This window comes from Xiphophorus hellerii, chromosome 1 (genome assembly GCF_003331165.1).
Source record: "Xiphophorus hellerii strain 12219 chromosome 1, Xiphophorus_hellerii-4.1, whole genome shotgun sequence".
In the NCBI taxonomy this organism is placed as follows: Eukaryota; Metazoa; Chordata; class Actinopteri; order Cyprinodontiformes; family Poeciliidae; genus Xiphophorus; species Xiphophorus hellerii.
In genome coordinates this window covers 9,935,871-9,950,453 of record NC_045672.1, presented here as the reverse complement: position 1 = coordinate 9,950,453, position 14,583 = coordinate 9,935,871, and the positions used below count along the sequence as shown (strand labels likewise).

The window sequence follows — 14,583 nt, the reverse complement described above, 5'->3', positions numbered from 1 at the left end:
TTGTCCTCTATGACTGTCAACAGGACTTAAAGTGTTTTTTCCACAGTGGGTTTCCTCTTGCATGCAGACTAGACTTGGGCAATGGAGAACTAATGATTGTGCTGTCAGCAGATTGCTTGATTAATGCTCTCCTCACCCGGCCTGTCAGTTTTAGGTAGCCACATTGTGATAGGTTTACCACTGCAGTCTTTCCATGTTCAGATTACTGACTGAACAGTGTTGTGTGAGACCAACAAAGCTTGGGATATTAGTCTGTAACCTGACCTTGCTTTAACTTTTAAACATTCCCTCTGACCTGCCTGGTGTAATCCCTAGTATTCATCAAGCTGTTTCTTAGCTAATATTATCTATCAAACCACTAAGATGGTACTTACCAGTTTGGCTTCCTGAAGGCCTCTGGTTGCAATGGTTTAAGCTAAAATGTATAGGGTTAACCATGTGTACTTTTTCTTGCATTTGACAATTATGCATAATTTTGTGTTGGTCTAGCACAAACAAAAAAAAAAAAATTCAATAAAATAGAGTTTGAGGTTGAAATTGACAAAATTTGAATAATCTCGGTGTTTATGGACATATTTGTAAGGCTTTTCAATCACAGTCCAAAACACAGCGCAAAATATGAAAACCTTAGGTAGACCCAACCCATACTAAAACAATCAAGTGAATAATCAGATGAGATAATGTTATAAGGGTTCAGTTACCGATTAGCACAGAGGCAGCGTTATGCCGAGGATCGTATGGACTCTTCCCTTTCCCATCCTCAACCTTTGAGGGGTCGATCCTAAACACATGGTCCTACCAGGGAACCAGAACACAAAGAAAATTATTGTTATGCTACAGCAAGCAAGCTCACCTATGAAGTGCTAGATTCCAACTGTAATGAAGTACATTTGTTTTAGTGCGCATTGTTTGTTTCTCACCTCCATCCTGTGTCCCACCTCCACAAAGGCACAGGTAGGGTGGAAAGCTCCGGTGCCACAGGCGTACAGATGGGTTCGGTTGTAGTGGTGCACAATCTTCACATAGTTCACACAGTCAGACTGAAACACACAAATTGTTCTGGAATTAATTTTGATTAAATAGTGATTTTTCTTTTTTGTGCCATCGGGTTTAATAATACATCTTCTAAGCATCATGAACTACATATATGACCACAAATTTCAGGTTTTTACAGGGAGCTGTACCAGGCAAAGGTTGGACATTCTGTCCTTCAGCTTATTGATTCACATTCCTCACATAGCTCCTCAAGCTCTGTGCCTGTGACAACACGGCCAAGCTCTCAGATCAAACTCCAGGACACTGTTGTGACGCTCTTTGTGTCCTGGCTGAACACACACATGCCTGCAGAATGTTTTTATAAGGGTGTCTACAGCTATTCGTGTCCAAATCCTAATCCAAATTAATTAAAGTTGACAAGTTTACCTCAGATCTTTAGACTTTCAAATGAAGTGTTTAGTTGATAAACTATATAAGTGAACTAAACTAAAAGCCAACTTAAACAACAACAATAAAAAAAACACCCAATACCTTCAAAACCACTTCTTGTCATCTTTGTCATTTATTCCCCTGTACATACACCACTTTCAGCATGTTGACCTCTTTCTGATCCTTCTTTGTCCTATCGGATAGCGTGTTATTGACCCCGAAGCACATCTGTCCAACTCAGAGTCACAGTTACAGTTAGCATGTTCTCAAGGGACAGCTAACTAATGACTTATGGTACGCTAAGAAACTATAAGATGCATTAACGGTGTAACCTTAGAACAGTGAGTTATGAGGGGGCTGGCCCTTAAATAATGAGAATGTGGACATAACAATGAGCATAACCATTATTATTATTGATGGCATTTTTCTATAGAGGTACATCATCATATACTGATATGATTTGTCTGTGAAAGAAATTGCTGTGCTACAATAATAGGTCGGAAATACAAAGTGTCCATGGGGTTGATGCAGTGACACAAAGCACTGGCAGGAAATTGTGCAGGTCATCAGTACACATACAATATCAACAAGCATGGACACTAAGAAAGGAAGGATGGAAGTTGGAATAAGATGTTGAGGTTTCTGGGAAATTTGTGTTTGAAACTAATCAAATGTTTTTTTTATTAGTGTCCAGTCCACAAACCTAGTTGGCTGTGTTCATGAACCATCTTGGTTTAGCTTCAAATTTAGACTGTTTTATTTTGCACAATAGTCTGGAATAAGATCAAGCTCTCAAGGTTCAAAATGCAGTAATAAACATGCCTGTGATTGACAGTGATGAAACACCAGCAGCCTAAGAAGACTGCATGAAAATATTTTCAGATACCTTAAACTTTCCCTTAATTTGTCTGATAAAAACCATGAATTTCTGTCTATTTTATAGGATTCTCTCTGGAAGACCACAAGTGACCGGAATTGGAGAGTGAAAAAATGATACAGTTTATGTTTTATGTTTACTTATAAAAAATAAAAAAGGGGCCATTTCTAATCATTCACCCTTGCATCTGATCCTTCAAAAAAGAAATAAATAAGTAAATTAACTGGCTGAGTTTCACAGTGTGTAATATGATTTCTGTGTGAATCTAGCTGTTCTCTACTCTGTATCATATCCCAAAATTTGAACTTGTTACAGACAGCTAACTAAAATTAAATATATCCCAAAGCGACAGGTTGAACAAACACAGATAAAACTATATTCAAATGTAAGTGTCTAAAGTTTGACTCAACCTTTTTAGTTGGAAGATGCTTGACATCCTCAGCCTAAATGTCAACCATTAGTGTGTGTAGTTGGGTTTTTATTTGCATGTCTGTGTCATCACATTGTGAGACAGTCTGCATAGCTGTGATTCTTTGAAGTGACAGGGGAGAAAAAGACACAGGACAGCATTTAAAAGATGCTTAAGAGACGCACAGGACAGGGACCAGGACTTATGCCAGCAATCACATTTGCTTAAAGGGGGGGTTTGAGGATCTGTCTGTGAATGTGCTGGTGGGGGATGTTTAAGGGTTCAGTGAACCTACGACCTTTCACTGACTCATTAGTTGAAACAGTGAGCAAAGAAAGCAGCCTGTGACCTCAACAAGGCCTCACTTGACGTCTCACCTTCCCCTCTTTCAAAGCTGTATTGTCCCATTGAGGATGTCTGTTTTCCCTCCAACCTTTTGTCTTTTCTGGAGATTAACTTGATAGATCAATTTGTTTTCTGTCCTCCCATCTGTCTGTTTTGATAAATAATTGCAGCAATGTAATTTCATCAATGCTCCTGCAATACTTTTATAAGTTTCATACATATTTATTTTATTGTATTCATTCTTTTCTATGTGAACATCAGCTCCCTTTATGCTGTCTTTGACATTGTCCCACATGTGTAAAACTCATGTTTTGGTTATCGCAATATATCTTTAATTGCAATGGAATTAAAACCATAAAGTATAACTCTGGGAAAATTCAGCTAATTCAAAATGATTGCCACCCTCTCCACCCCAAAGGTCAAAGTAATAGAAATATCTCCCTCAGTTTGATGGGTTTTTGGGCTAATTTCTATTAAGGTAATCTTTGGTTGATGCAGTAGCAATGATTAAAAAGGGCCTGAGAAAAACTACCCTGGTTCCGAGGTTTCCTGAACAGTAAATGCAGTGACAATCACATTCTCCTATGGATTTAAATCCAGCTTCAGAGTGTCACTCAGAGTCCTGAGTCAGACCAAGTGTCTCGGTGAAGTGTCAACTGTTTATAGCTGCTGTCTAACTGTGTTTATGCGAACATGTCTCTGTTTGTTTGGATGCTTTCCTGTGTATGCCTGTCTGTTAGAGTGATGAACCGTTGCGGTACGGGCAATTGTTTTACTCAATTTACTGCCTTTTATAGTAAAGGCCACACTAGGTTATTGCCCAAAGTGCAATATTAAAACAAGTTTCCCACCCTAAAAACTTGAAAGAGTTTGATAATATTGGAAAAAAGGAAACAGTATTTAGATTAAAACAAGGCTGCACAGTTGGTAGCACTGTTGCCTGGCAGCAAGAAGGTCCTGGGTTCGATTCCCGGCCCGGGGTCTTTCTGCTCGAAGTTTGAATGTTCTCCCTGTGCATGAGTGGGTTCTCTCCGGGTACTCCGGCTTCCTCCCACAGTCCAAAAACATGACTGTCAGGTTAATTGGTCTCTCTAAATTCTCCCTAGATGTGAGTGTGTGTGTGCATGGTTGTGTGTCCTGTCTGTCTCTGTGTTGCCCTGCGACAGACTGGCGACCTGTCCAGGGTGAACCCTGCCTTGCGCCCGGAACGTTAGCTGGAGATAGACACCAGCACCTCCTGACCCCATCAGGGACAAGGGTGTTAGAAAATGGAGGGATTGATGGATGGATAGATTAAAAGAGAAGAGAGTATGAAGACAAAGAGGAGGAAAAAGTGTGTGAGGTACAGATGACCCATGGAGATGGATGGAAAAACAGACTTCTCTGTAATTTGGGTCAAAAGTGTAAGGTCAGGGCTGTTCCTGTGTGGGTGAGTTTCCACTTAGAAACCAGAAAAAATAGAATAAGAAATGAGGAAGAAAAGGTCTACAGAAGTAAAAAGTCATTCAATAAAACTAATTGCACAAAAAGAGATTTAATACTCTCAAGTTTTTTTAAACTTTCTCATTCTTTTGTTCAACCTATTTACTTTTTTCCTGAAACAATTTTAATCCTTTTTTCACCACTTATCACCGCCGTCATTACTTTCTCTTTCAGACACACAAACACGCTGAAACCTGAATATACACAGTCCATCTTCTGGTCATTTGAAACTGGAGCCTGGATTTTTGTATGAATGGAGCTCGTTGTCTGTCTGCTACAGCTGTGTAATCACACTGATGATGGGTTTGCTTTACACACACGCACACTCACGCAAACACACACACGTTCTGGATACTTTATACACACCATATGGAAATAAATGTAAACAGAGGCTCTATAACACACAGAGGGAAATCAATGAAATATATATGGAGACGGTTTTGTGGCCACATTCTATCCACATTCTGATTGGACAGTAAAATATAAAACATATTAACTGAAAAACAGATGCACAAAAATTTTGCAAAGGACTTTAAACTCTTAAAAAATGTATCGCCTTGCATGCGATTTATTTCTGGGTGGTCTTTGGTAATCCTTAAATCAATTAGTGAAGTAGAACCAGATTTTACATGCATAAATAAATGCATGACAAGCTGTAACACCAGATCAGGGTAAAAAAAACAACAAAAAAAACACGTCTGTTTAAATTTAAACCACTGACCAAAGAAAAGATACTAAGTCCATGACAAAATGACTGAAGCTTGAAAATAATTATAGTACGTTTCACATGCTTTGACTTCCTTCTTTGAGTTCCTTCCATGCTGTTGGTCAAGGTCACAGAATATAATATGTTTTAAAGAGTTGCAGGTTTTATATTTTATTCAATGTAAATATGAACAACAGATAAATTATGTTCAGTTTCAAGCCAGTAATCACAATTGCATAAAATCTGTGTTTCTTATGAATATTCCAGCACACTATAAAAAATACTGCTTTTAGGTAAATAATGGTCTAGCTTTGCCTTTCAATGAATTTCTGTAGTATGCATAATTTGATTTCCTGGCATTAGCATCACAACTTTGAGAATGCTGCCATATGCACAATGTCAGCTGCTCAAACATAGCAATGACAAAACATTAATATTACTTAATCTGAAGTCTGTTAGCACTGAGGAAGAATCACTCACATCGAGATGCTAAATGCTTGAAGTAAGTCCCAACTGCAGCCCAACCTATGTTAGGCTTTATGAAGCTAATATTTACTTGACAACTCAGTGGTACTTAGAGACTGCTAAAAGTACAGAAACTACAGCAGATGTTGATTAGATTTTCTAGAAAAATAAAATAAATGCTGTTGTCATGGTCAAATATTGTACCCTGTCCAAAGATATTTTTAATTTTACATAATTTATCTAAATATATACGTGATATACAAAACAGACAAAACAGTATTAGCATTTTCAATAAAATTCACCATTTTTCCTCATATTTAGACTGATGTAATGGGTCCATACACCACTATACCTAACAAAATGGGAAACAGTGTAACTACAGCTTAACCTGTAATCATAGTACAAGATGCTATGCCAAAGCTCCAAAGTATTTTGATCTCTTTACGGCATTTTTACCTTTGGGTTCTTAGGTGTGGGGAGGAAACAAAACAAATGTTTTGACTTTTCATCAGAGTGTAAATCTCAGTCACATGAGGTCTAAAATAACCAGCTATTGAGGAAATGATCTCACCACATGGTAGGTCTAAAAGTAGGGGTGCTGCACCTATTATTGCATGTTATCACAGAATGCTGTGATTCTGTCTTGTGATGACTCCCATGACTCCAGTGGATTAAAAGGTAGTATTGTGTTGGTCCGGGTAGGAGTGGACACCTCCATAGACTTTATTTTCATGCTCTGTGTAAAGTGTGTGATGGCTGTAGGCTCATAAGAAGCCTGATGTTCTAAAGGTTTATAAACAGGAAGTTATTATGTTGTACTTTGTAATTGTGCTTTTCAGCTGGAAAAGAAAAATACATGACGATAATTCTGGCAAAAACAGTTTTACTGAACTAGTTCTTTACCGAGCTTGAGGTTTTGCTATTTTTATATTTTTCAGAGACACTTTGAAAAGGTTTTCTTTTGCGTGATTCTATATGACTCAGAAACTGAAAAACAAATAAGAAGGAAACAGGACTTACAGTAATGTCCTTGCCAGCCCAATTACACTCCTCTCTCCAGTCAACAGGAGCTGGCCAATAGATCTGAAAAATGGAAGAAAACATTAGAAATGTATCAGCCTTTTAAAAGATTTGTAAAGACTGACTCCAGTTTTTGTAAGAAAAGGCACTGTCATTATTATAAACACTTTTTTTGGTGAATTGTCATCATTTTAGCTCCCATCTCACTTCCTGTCTCTTCCCTCTATCTAAGTCTGTCATTTCCGATTTCATCTCCTCTGATACCTTCTTCCCCTGCACATGTGACCACAAAGTGTAAAAGACATCAGCTATGGTGAACCTGCAAAGCCTGGCCATAAATCAAACTCACCCACATGCCAAAGTCCATCAAAGCTCTCAAATCTCACACGTCAAACATGTAATTTACTCCAAACAGCTGTGAACACATGTTGCCACTAGACTGTGTTTTGCTTATGTAGCACACATAACTATAGCTTTTGTCAGTATCACTGTACATTCTTATTGTAAAAGTACACTGGTAGTTCACTGAGTATTTTTAGGACATTGGTAGTATAAGTCTCTAACTTAAAAAGTAGATTATGACTATTATGTGTTGTTATGTCTGAAGTTTCTGTTAAAGAGTTGTTCTCTTTTCATGTTTATTGAAAACTTTTTTGGTTTTTTTTTATCTTCTCAATCCCACACTTATCTGACTCCCTGAGGTCTGAAACAGGGTTTTTTTTTTCACCTTCAAATCCTTTTCAAACATGTGTGTTCTTCTTTGGAAGAGCAGACAAAAACTAATTCCTAGAAAGTGAACGGTAAACGTAGCTTGCAAAAGGTCTCACTTCCCAAGAGGCCGCCTTTTGTTGCCAGAATTACACGTTAATCTACTTTGTGATAAGCATGAATGACAATAATCCATCTCTTTTTGGTTCAAATAATATAATCTATTTCACAGCTTTTCTTAATCTTTATACAAAATACTAAGTACGCGATAGTGTACGATCGCGGAAGGCCTGCTGTCACTGGGCAGGAAGTGGGTGGACTCTGGAGACGTCGCCAGTACATCTCAGGGTGGTGAAACAGATACCCATGTTAGTAATTACAATCTATTAAAAGGGCTTCAATGTCAAAGCATATTTGAAATTTACCTTATGTTCTTGTTTGGCAATGTTGTCCAGTGAGAGTGACAGCAAGAAGTTTTTGGCCCCTACAAACAGTCTGCCCCTCTCTTCGTCCAGCAGCATGGCGCTGAAACAGCAGGAGCGCTCCAGCTCAAATCGCCGCACGCCGTGGTACTGTTGCAATTCTAGAAAAAAAAGTCATTAATTAACCATGGCAAGCAAAATTTAGATGATTTTTGTTAAATTATCATCTGCAGCATAAACATTTGGAAACTAAAGATTAGGTGACACATCTCTGTGGGAATAAAAATGTTTTTATACTAACTGTGTAGTTCCTTTTGTTAGAGTTGCTACCTTTGACGTAGTTTATTGCTTATGTTTCTCTTGGTTAATTTGGGGAAAAGAAGCAGAAAATAACTTTGTGTAACAGACAAATTCACTAAAGCGATGAACACAACACTGGACTAAAAACCTTTTCAACATCTTATTATTAAAGTGATCTGGCTATAGGCCTACAGTATTCTGTGGTTGATTAAAATATTTATTTTTTTGTTATCTACATAACATTTCAAGGCTGTGTGTCCCAAGGTAAGTGACTTATGAAGAGGGACACAACCCTCCATCAGTAATGGTTTCAATGGAAAAAATGAGTGACTGCCGTTACAAAGTTGGCAAAAACAAATCTACGGGGAACGGTGCCCAGGAAAATCTAGCTTGTCTTTGTAAATTTAAGTTACAACAGTCCACCCAGGCAAATGGAAAAAAAAGCAAACTTGTTGGCCAGAGAAGTTAGAAAAATATCCTCCCTCATTGTCCTAACTTAAACAAGGAGTTTAAGAAAACAAGACCAAAGCGTTATTAATTTACACATTTAAAAGGGTTTATTAGCTTGTTATTGCTCTAACTCTGATGCCATAAAAAGGCAGCCTGCATGACATCAGGGACTTTATTTCTCAATCTTACTATCTTGCGGCTAAAACAACCTAGACTCCAATAAAAAACGTGCTGAATCAAAGAAATGACAGATTTCAATCCAATAATTGTTAAGGAATGGTGCAGACAACCTCTTAAATCCAACTGTCTGGTTAAAGCTACACTTGCAGCAGATATTTTGACACCATTACTACTAGCTAGTAGTAAGCTTGTAGTTTACTACTTACATGTACTAGTACTACTTACTAGTAGCTTACTACTGGCTAGTAGTAAGCTATAAGATTACTTACAGCTTAAGTAACTAACTTACTTAAGCTTACTTAAAGTATAAGCTAGTTACTAAGCACACAAAACCAATGCTTTAAAGATAATGATGAATTATATTTCCGTTTTTGTCTTACCTGTGAAATACAATCGTGTCGTTACTTGCTGATGCTTTAGCAGAAAAACTAAGAGTTTGTAAATACAGCTACCATTTCAATTTGATAAACATTTTTCTTTCAATCTATGACTGAATTGGAACAATTTTAGTTGCACACATGAGACTTTTATTCCTAACAAAAACATAAAATATTATTGAGACACGATGAGGCCATCACTCATTATGCTTACTTATTAAGGTTTTAATTGTCATCAACATTTCAGTCTCTAACCTACAGGTCACCCTGAGTTGAAATTGAAGCCGGCACAAATTTCAGCTGGGTAGGCAGCTTGCAGTGAACCTCTTGTCCTTCAGACTGACTTCAGACTGTAATTGCCAGTTTGAGGCGATGGCACACATCCCTGGTTTATGTGGTCATACTGGGCAGTCAGCTGCCTCCTCTAGCATTAAAAAACTTGAAATGGATCAAACAATCACGCCACTGTATTTCCAAGCTGTTGGTGTAGGCATGCACACGTACAGTATTCAGTTGTGTCCGGTTGTTTGTTTTTTGCTTACATCGGTAGTGTAGGTTTAGGACAAACTGACCTTTGCAGAGAGAAATGTCCTTACCTTTGTATGAAAGTTTCATGCGTGGTGAGGAGGAGGAGGTGGGAGCGGAGGATGAGGAAGATGAGGAGGAGGATGAAGATGAAGCACGGGTTACTGAGCTGGAAGAAGAGTAAGCAGCAGCCATCCCAAGCACCAACAGAGAGCTGCAGGTGACCATCATCATCATCATCATGGTCATCATTTTGGCACCCTTTTCACAAACCGCTTTCTATCAAAAGCTAGTGTTTAGTGGCTTTGGCCGCTTTGAGTGCTGAGTATTTGTACTGAGAGATGATTTATTTATCTGGTTCTTGTCCAGTTCTATTTCATCTTCACGCAAAGTGTTTCTCCTAATTCGAAGAAAAAACAAACAAACAAAAAAAAAACAGCTATCCTGGCTTGTAGTTGCCGTCAGACTTATTCCCAAGAGTTTTCTGGATATATCTTCTGGTCCTCTTTTGAAGGATGACCCAGATCACCTCTCACATCCGAGACAGGACAAAATCATTCCGCCTGGACACAGGGACCTAAAAATAGAGACAGAGAGAGGGAGACGATTCAGAAAGGAGCACTTCTTGTGCCAGGGATGCCCTTGCGTACACACACACACACACACACACGCCCCCACGTCTGCAAATACACACACAGTGAGGTATATTTAGTCTGAATCAGATTGATGCTCATGCCAGGGTGTGTCAATGCCAACCTCTATTATGGCAGCCGCACTATAATCCCTTCAGTTTACAGCAAGAACCAGGAACAGAGTTTAAATCACACACACACAAGCTGACCACACCAATGAAGACAGCATGTGTGAGTTAGAGATATGTAGCGCCTAATGCCAAGCCGGGCACAAGCCTAATGCATGTCTCTGGCACTGCCAAGACAGAAGACCCACTCCCACTTTCTTTCTCCACTTTTGCAGACTGCATGAAACCATCCCATTGGTGATAAGCCTGCAGCTGTGGATAAAGGTATCACAGCTATGTGAGAGCTGAGTTATTCAAAGCAGCACTCGAATATTCAAGTATTTATTTTGAATTATACATCGCAACATGACATAACAGTTTATGAGTGTATTTAAGGATCTACAGAATTCAAGGTAAAACATTATCTCAGAAGAAGCAATGACTTGAGTTGGATATGTTTTTATTTGACTCTACACACCTGGTTCAGTAACCAGGTCACCGGCTTGTAAACTAATCAGTAGGAATGTATCTGTGTGGTGTTGTACTGGAAACACACACACACACACCCCCATGCACAAACCTTTCTTCTAGTACTTTGGACTCTGCTGCCGGGCTGACGGAACAGTAAAGCTATTCACTGGAATCAGCCTCCTTCATTATATTGCACCTCATAGTTAGCGTTGAGGTTTTTAATGTTTTTTTTATTATTATTACAATTACTCCTCATCACTGCCTTTCATCTGTTACCTCCTTTAAGAACTAACATCTTCTGTAATGTTAGAATTAAAATAAAATAAAAACATTTGAAATCTTAAACAACTTTGTACCAGTGCTCAAAACTGAATGTCAATTTTTAACTGCTAAAAAATAAAGAAGGTAGAGTAAAAGTAGAAAAATAAATTGAAAGATGAGTGAATTATGGTAATCGCAGATTTCCCAGATAAAAGGAAGCTAAATTTCCTTTTTTTTAGACTTTTACAGAAACCAAGAAATCAAAGGGCCAAAAAAAAAAGAAGTTCAGTTGCCCTTCATGTTTTTCTTCAAACACTATTGCACTGCCATCAAATGCTGTGGTGAAGAATTAAAACACAAAGACAATTTCCACTTGCACACAGACACACAGCACAGCAAAGACGGCTGGCTTTCAGTTTTATGAATAATGGAGCTATTGAGGCAGTGAGACAGGAGAGCTCTCATAGGCTCATGGCTGCCAGTCCACAACACAACAGGGCAAAGCTGAAAGGAGGCATAAACTCCCTCGTACCCTGCAGTAAATAAACACACACAAACATGCACACATGTAATGAATGGACAAAAGCATACACATTCAAGTACACAAAGCGCTACTTTCGTAGACCCGGCCTTTATGAGGTTTGATGCACATTCGTACAGGAATAAAACATTAAAGTGCGAGCAATAAAGTGTTACAATGCGAAGCAGAAAGAAAGAGACACTGTGTGTGTTTGGTCAAGGTTGAACACAAAGCTACAAAGATGCTCGCAGTATTTTCAAGGAGATGGACGTCAGCGCCCTCGTCAGCTGGGGCACCATGACTCGCACTAAAGCGCAGTTCACGTCACAGTTCCTGGGAGTGACAGAGGCTCCAGTGAAATCCTTACTCTCCTGTCGGCTTGTATAAGCCAAACGACTGGTCCCATTGTCCCTCCGAGTCTCCCAGAAATGTGTGTGTGCAGTGTGTATGTCTGATGATGTTTTCTATATGTGCTATCATCACTTTAAAAGAATGATTTCTCTGAACTAACTTGCTTATTTGAACAACACACACCTCCCAGTCAGCACTTTGTTCTTCAGACACCCACTCTTGAGCTTGAGTACTCCTTAAATCTCCTGCATGCTCCATAAAGCATCTTAATAAAAAAAAAAAAGAAAAAAATGCCACCAGGCTCACCGACACTTGCATTCAGTTCGGCTTCAATGGACATGGAGCAGCAGCATGCCAAGAGGGAATGGATTAAAAATAAAGACAGACATAGATTCAGAGGGGGGGGAAGACGAGGGGCCAAGCTGTCCTGTCAAAAAACAGCCTAAATAAGACGGGCAGACAAAGCAGGCCTCCTCCAGGGTGAGACGTGCCTTAGCAGAGAGAGGTTAGAGTGCAACACTATAGCACCAAAAGCAACAATGAGTGAATGAATATTAGCAACTTAACTTCTAGCCTTTCACTTTCATCAGGGTGGAACAAAGAATGAATGTTTGACACCCCCAAAGTAATCTAAATGGTGGGTTTATGCTAATCACTATTACAGGATCCTAATGACATTATATTGTCAGATAAGGAAGATTTTGCTCTGCTTTATAAATGTAGCAATCCCGTTTTACAGGGACAGCTCTCTCACAACCGCTGCTGATGTCATCTGTACGACTCTACTCTGATGGGAGGATCCAATGACCGTATGTTATGCTCATATGTTAATTAAATCCATAACTAACATTAAAGGCTGTTAAAGAAAGTACATTTGGATGGAAAACCTTGTTCAATATGCTGGTTCAAGTCAAGAACCCAACTCGGTTGTGTTAACTAAATCCAAGACTGGATGGGTCTATGTTTGACCCAGGATTTAATTAGCAAATTATTCCAATTAATATGGACTTGTTGACCAAGTTGTTTGAGTAAAGTGGCATAAGAAACAAAAAGAAAGATCCGGAAACAAGAAGCAATAGAGGCGCAGCACATATCAACTCAGATGTAGGAACATTTAAGTGAGAAAAGAAATGTTTAAACAATAAAAATAAACAGGTTATAATCACAAGACGAAGGACTGTAATGGGATGATACCATTTGATATCTGGGAAAGAACTAAAGGAATGATAAGAGCTGTGAAAAAGGGTGAAAGCAGAACTACATGAGTTCATAAATATACAACAAAAAAAAGCAGAGTTGTTAGAAATCTGATTTACAAGCACAAAGCAGAACTGAAAAGGCAGGGAGAGACAAAAACAGCATGTGAGACTGGAAGTGGAGGGAAGTTCTGAAAGGACAAGGCTGTAGGGATTGGAGCACTTGAAGCCTGCAGCATGCCTGCATGCATACAGGCCCATGAAAATAATGAAAACGTATAGGGATAGAGAAGAAGAAAAAAAGACTATGTGATGGAAAGAAAGGAGACAATTGTTTTGCCTGCAGAGAGAAAAGAGTTTCCCTGGCCAGCAACCAACAAGGCTAAGCCTCCCTGGGACCAAGAAATGAAAGGCAGGAGAGATGGGTGGAAGAGAAGGAGGAATTAAAAGGAGCGAGTGAGGCGGAAGGAGGGGTCTACACTTTAAAGAGCAAAATGCCAAGCAGCAGGTATCTGGTGGCTTTTGGCTCACTTTGATTGACAGGAGACATTGAGGACAGGAGGAGGGTTAGAGTGGTTAGCTTTAATGGGAATTTCCATCTCCGCACCATGTCCAGCATATAATCACATGCATTGCTCTGCCGAAAAGAAGGAAAATCTTAAGAAGGGATAAGAGTTGAACTCAAGGAGTGACTGAAAGGGAAAGAAGGCACATAAACACAGAAAGAAAAAAGCTCAATCTGAAGAGTTAACTGCTGCACAAATGGGAACTACAGAGTTTCTACAAAGAAACTACTTGTTTGGTGAAAATGAAAGCACAGATTTCACACTCATACATTTTTTTCTCTGTTAATTTACTTTACAGAATGTATTAAACATGCTAGCTCGTTCATGAATTTATTTAGGGATGTCTAATTAAATGGGTTTGGATGCTTTTACGCTGAGCTTTATACCACATAACTCTGAAGCTGTGTATGCCAGCAGCCTACAGTCCAACCCACAGCTCAGCTACATGCATCTCTTTGTGTGTTCTGGCTCTTTATAAGTTTGGCATTAGGTATAGAATTATCACAAGAGAATGAAACAAATAGCAAAATGCTTTCCTTTTTCAGATTAGCCTCTTTATTTGTCCATCATATATATTCCACCTGCTTATCTGTGCAGAGTGTGGGGTTGGTGTCTATCTCCAGCACTCAGTGGGGGAGGTGTGTGTTTTTTATTATTCATTTTATATAAATTTAGAATATTTTTATTCAAGTATAAATTCTCTTCTGTTAAAAGCTTAATGTATTTATTTTTTCAACCTACAATTAGATGAAAAGTTAGTTTTATTTTAACTTGTGGTTAGTGCTAAC

At 38.8% G+C, this 14,583-nt stretch overlaps 1 protein-coding gene across 3 annotated transcripts in view; it reads right to left on the bottom strand.

Annotated features, from left to right (window-relative positions):
* sema3b (sema domain, immunoglobulin domain (Ig), short basic domain, secreted, (semaphorin) 3B) overlaps positions 1-14,583 on the bottom strand; it is a 77,546-nt gene that overhangs the window by 14,096 nt on the left and 48,867 nt on the right. For all 3 annotated transcript variants that reach the window (XM_032570860.1, XM_032570848.1, XM_032570869.1), the window contains exons 2-6: positions 9,763-10,268; positions 7,863-8,020; positions 6,730-6,792; positions 921-1,040; positions 702-795 (exon numbers count right to left, since the gene is read on the bottom strand). In XM_032570860.1, coding sequence (XP_032426751.1) covers positions 702-795; positions 921-1,040; positions 6,730-6,792; positions 7,863-8,020; positions 9,763-9,943 — 616 coding nt within the window. In that variant the 5' untranslated portion in view covers positions 9,944-10,268. The remainder of the gene's footprint in view (positions 1-701; positions 796-920; positions 1,041-6,729; positions 6,793-7,862; positions 8,021-9,762; positions 10,269-14,583) is intronic.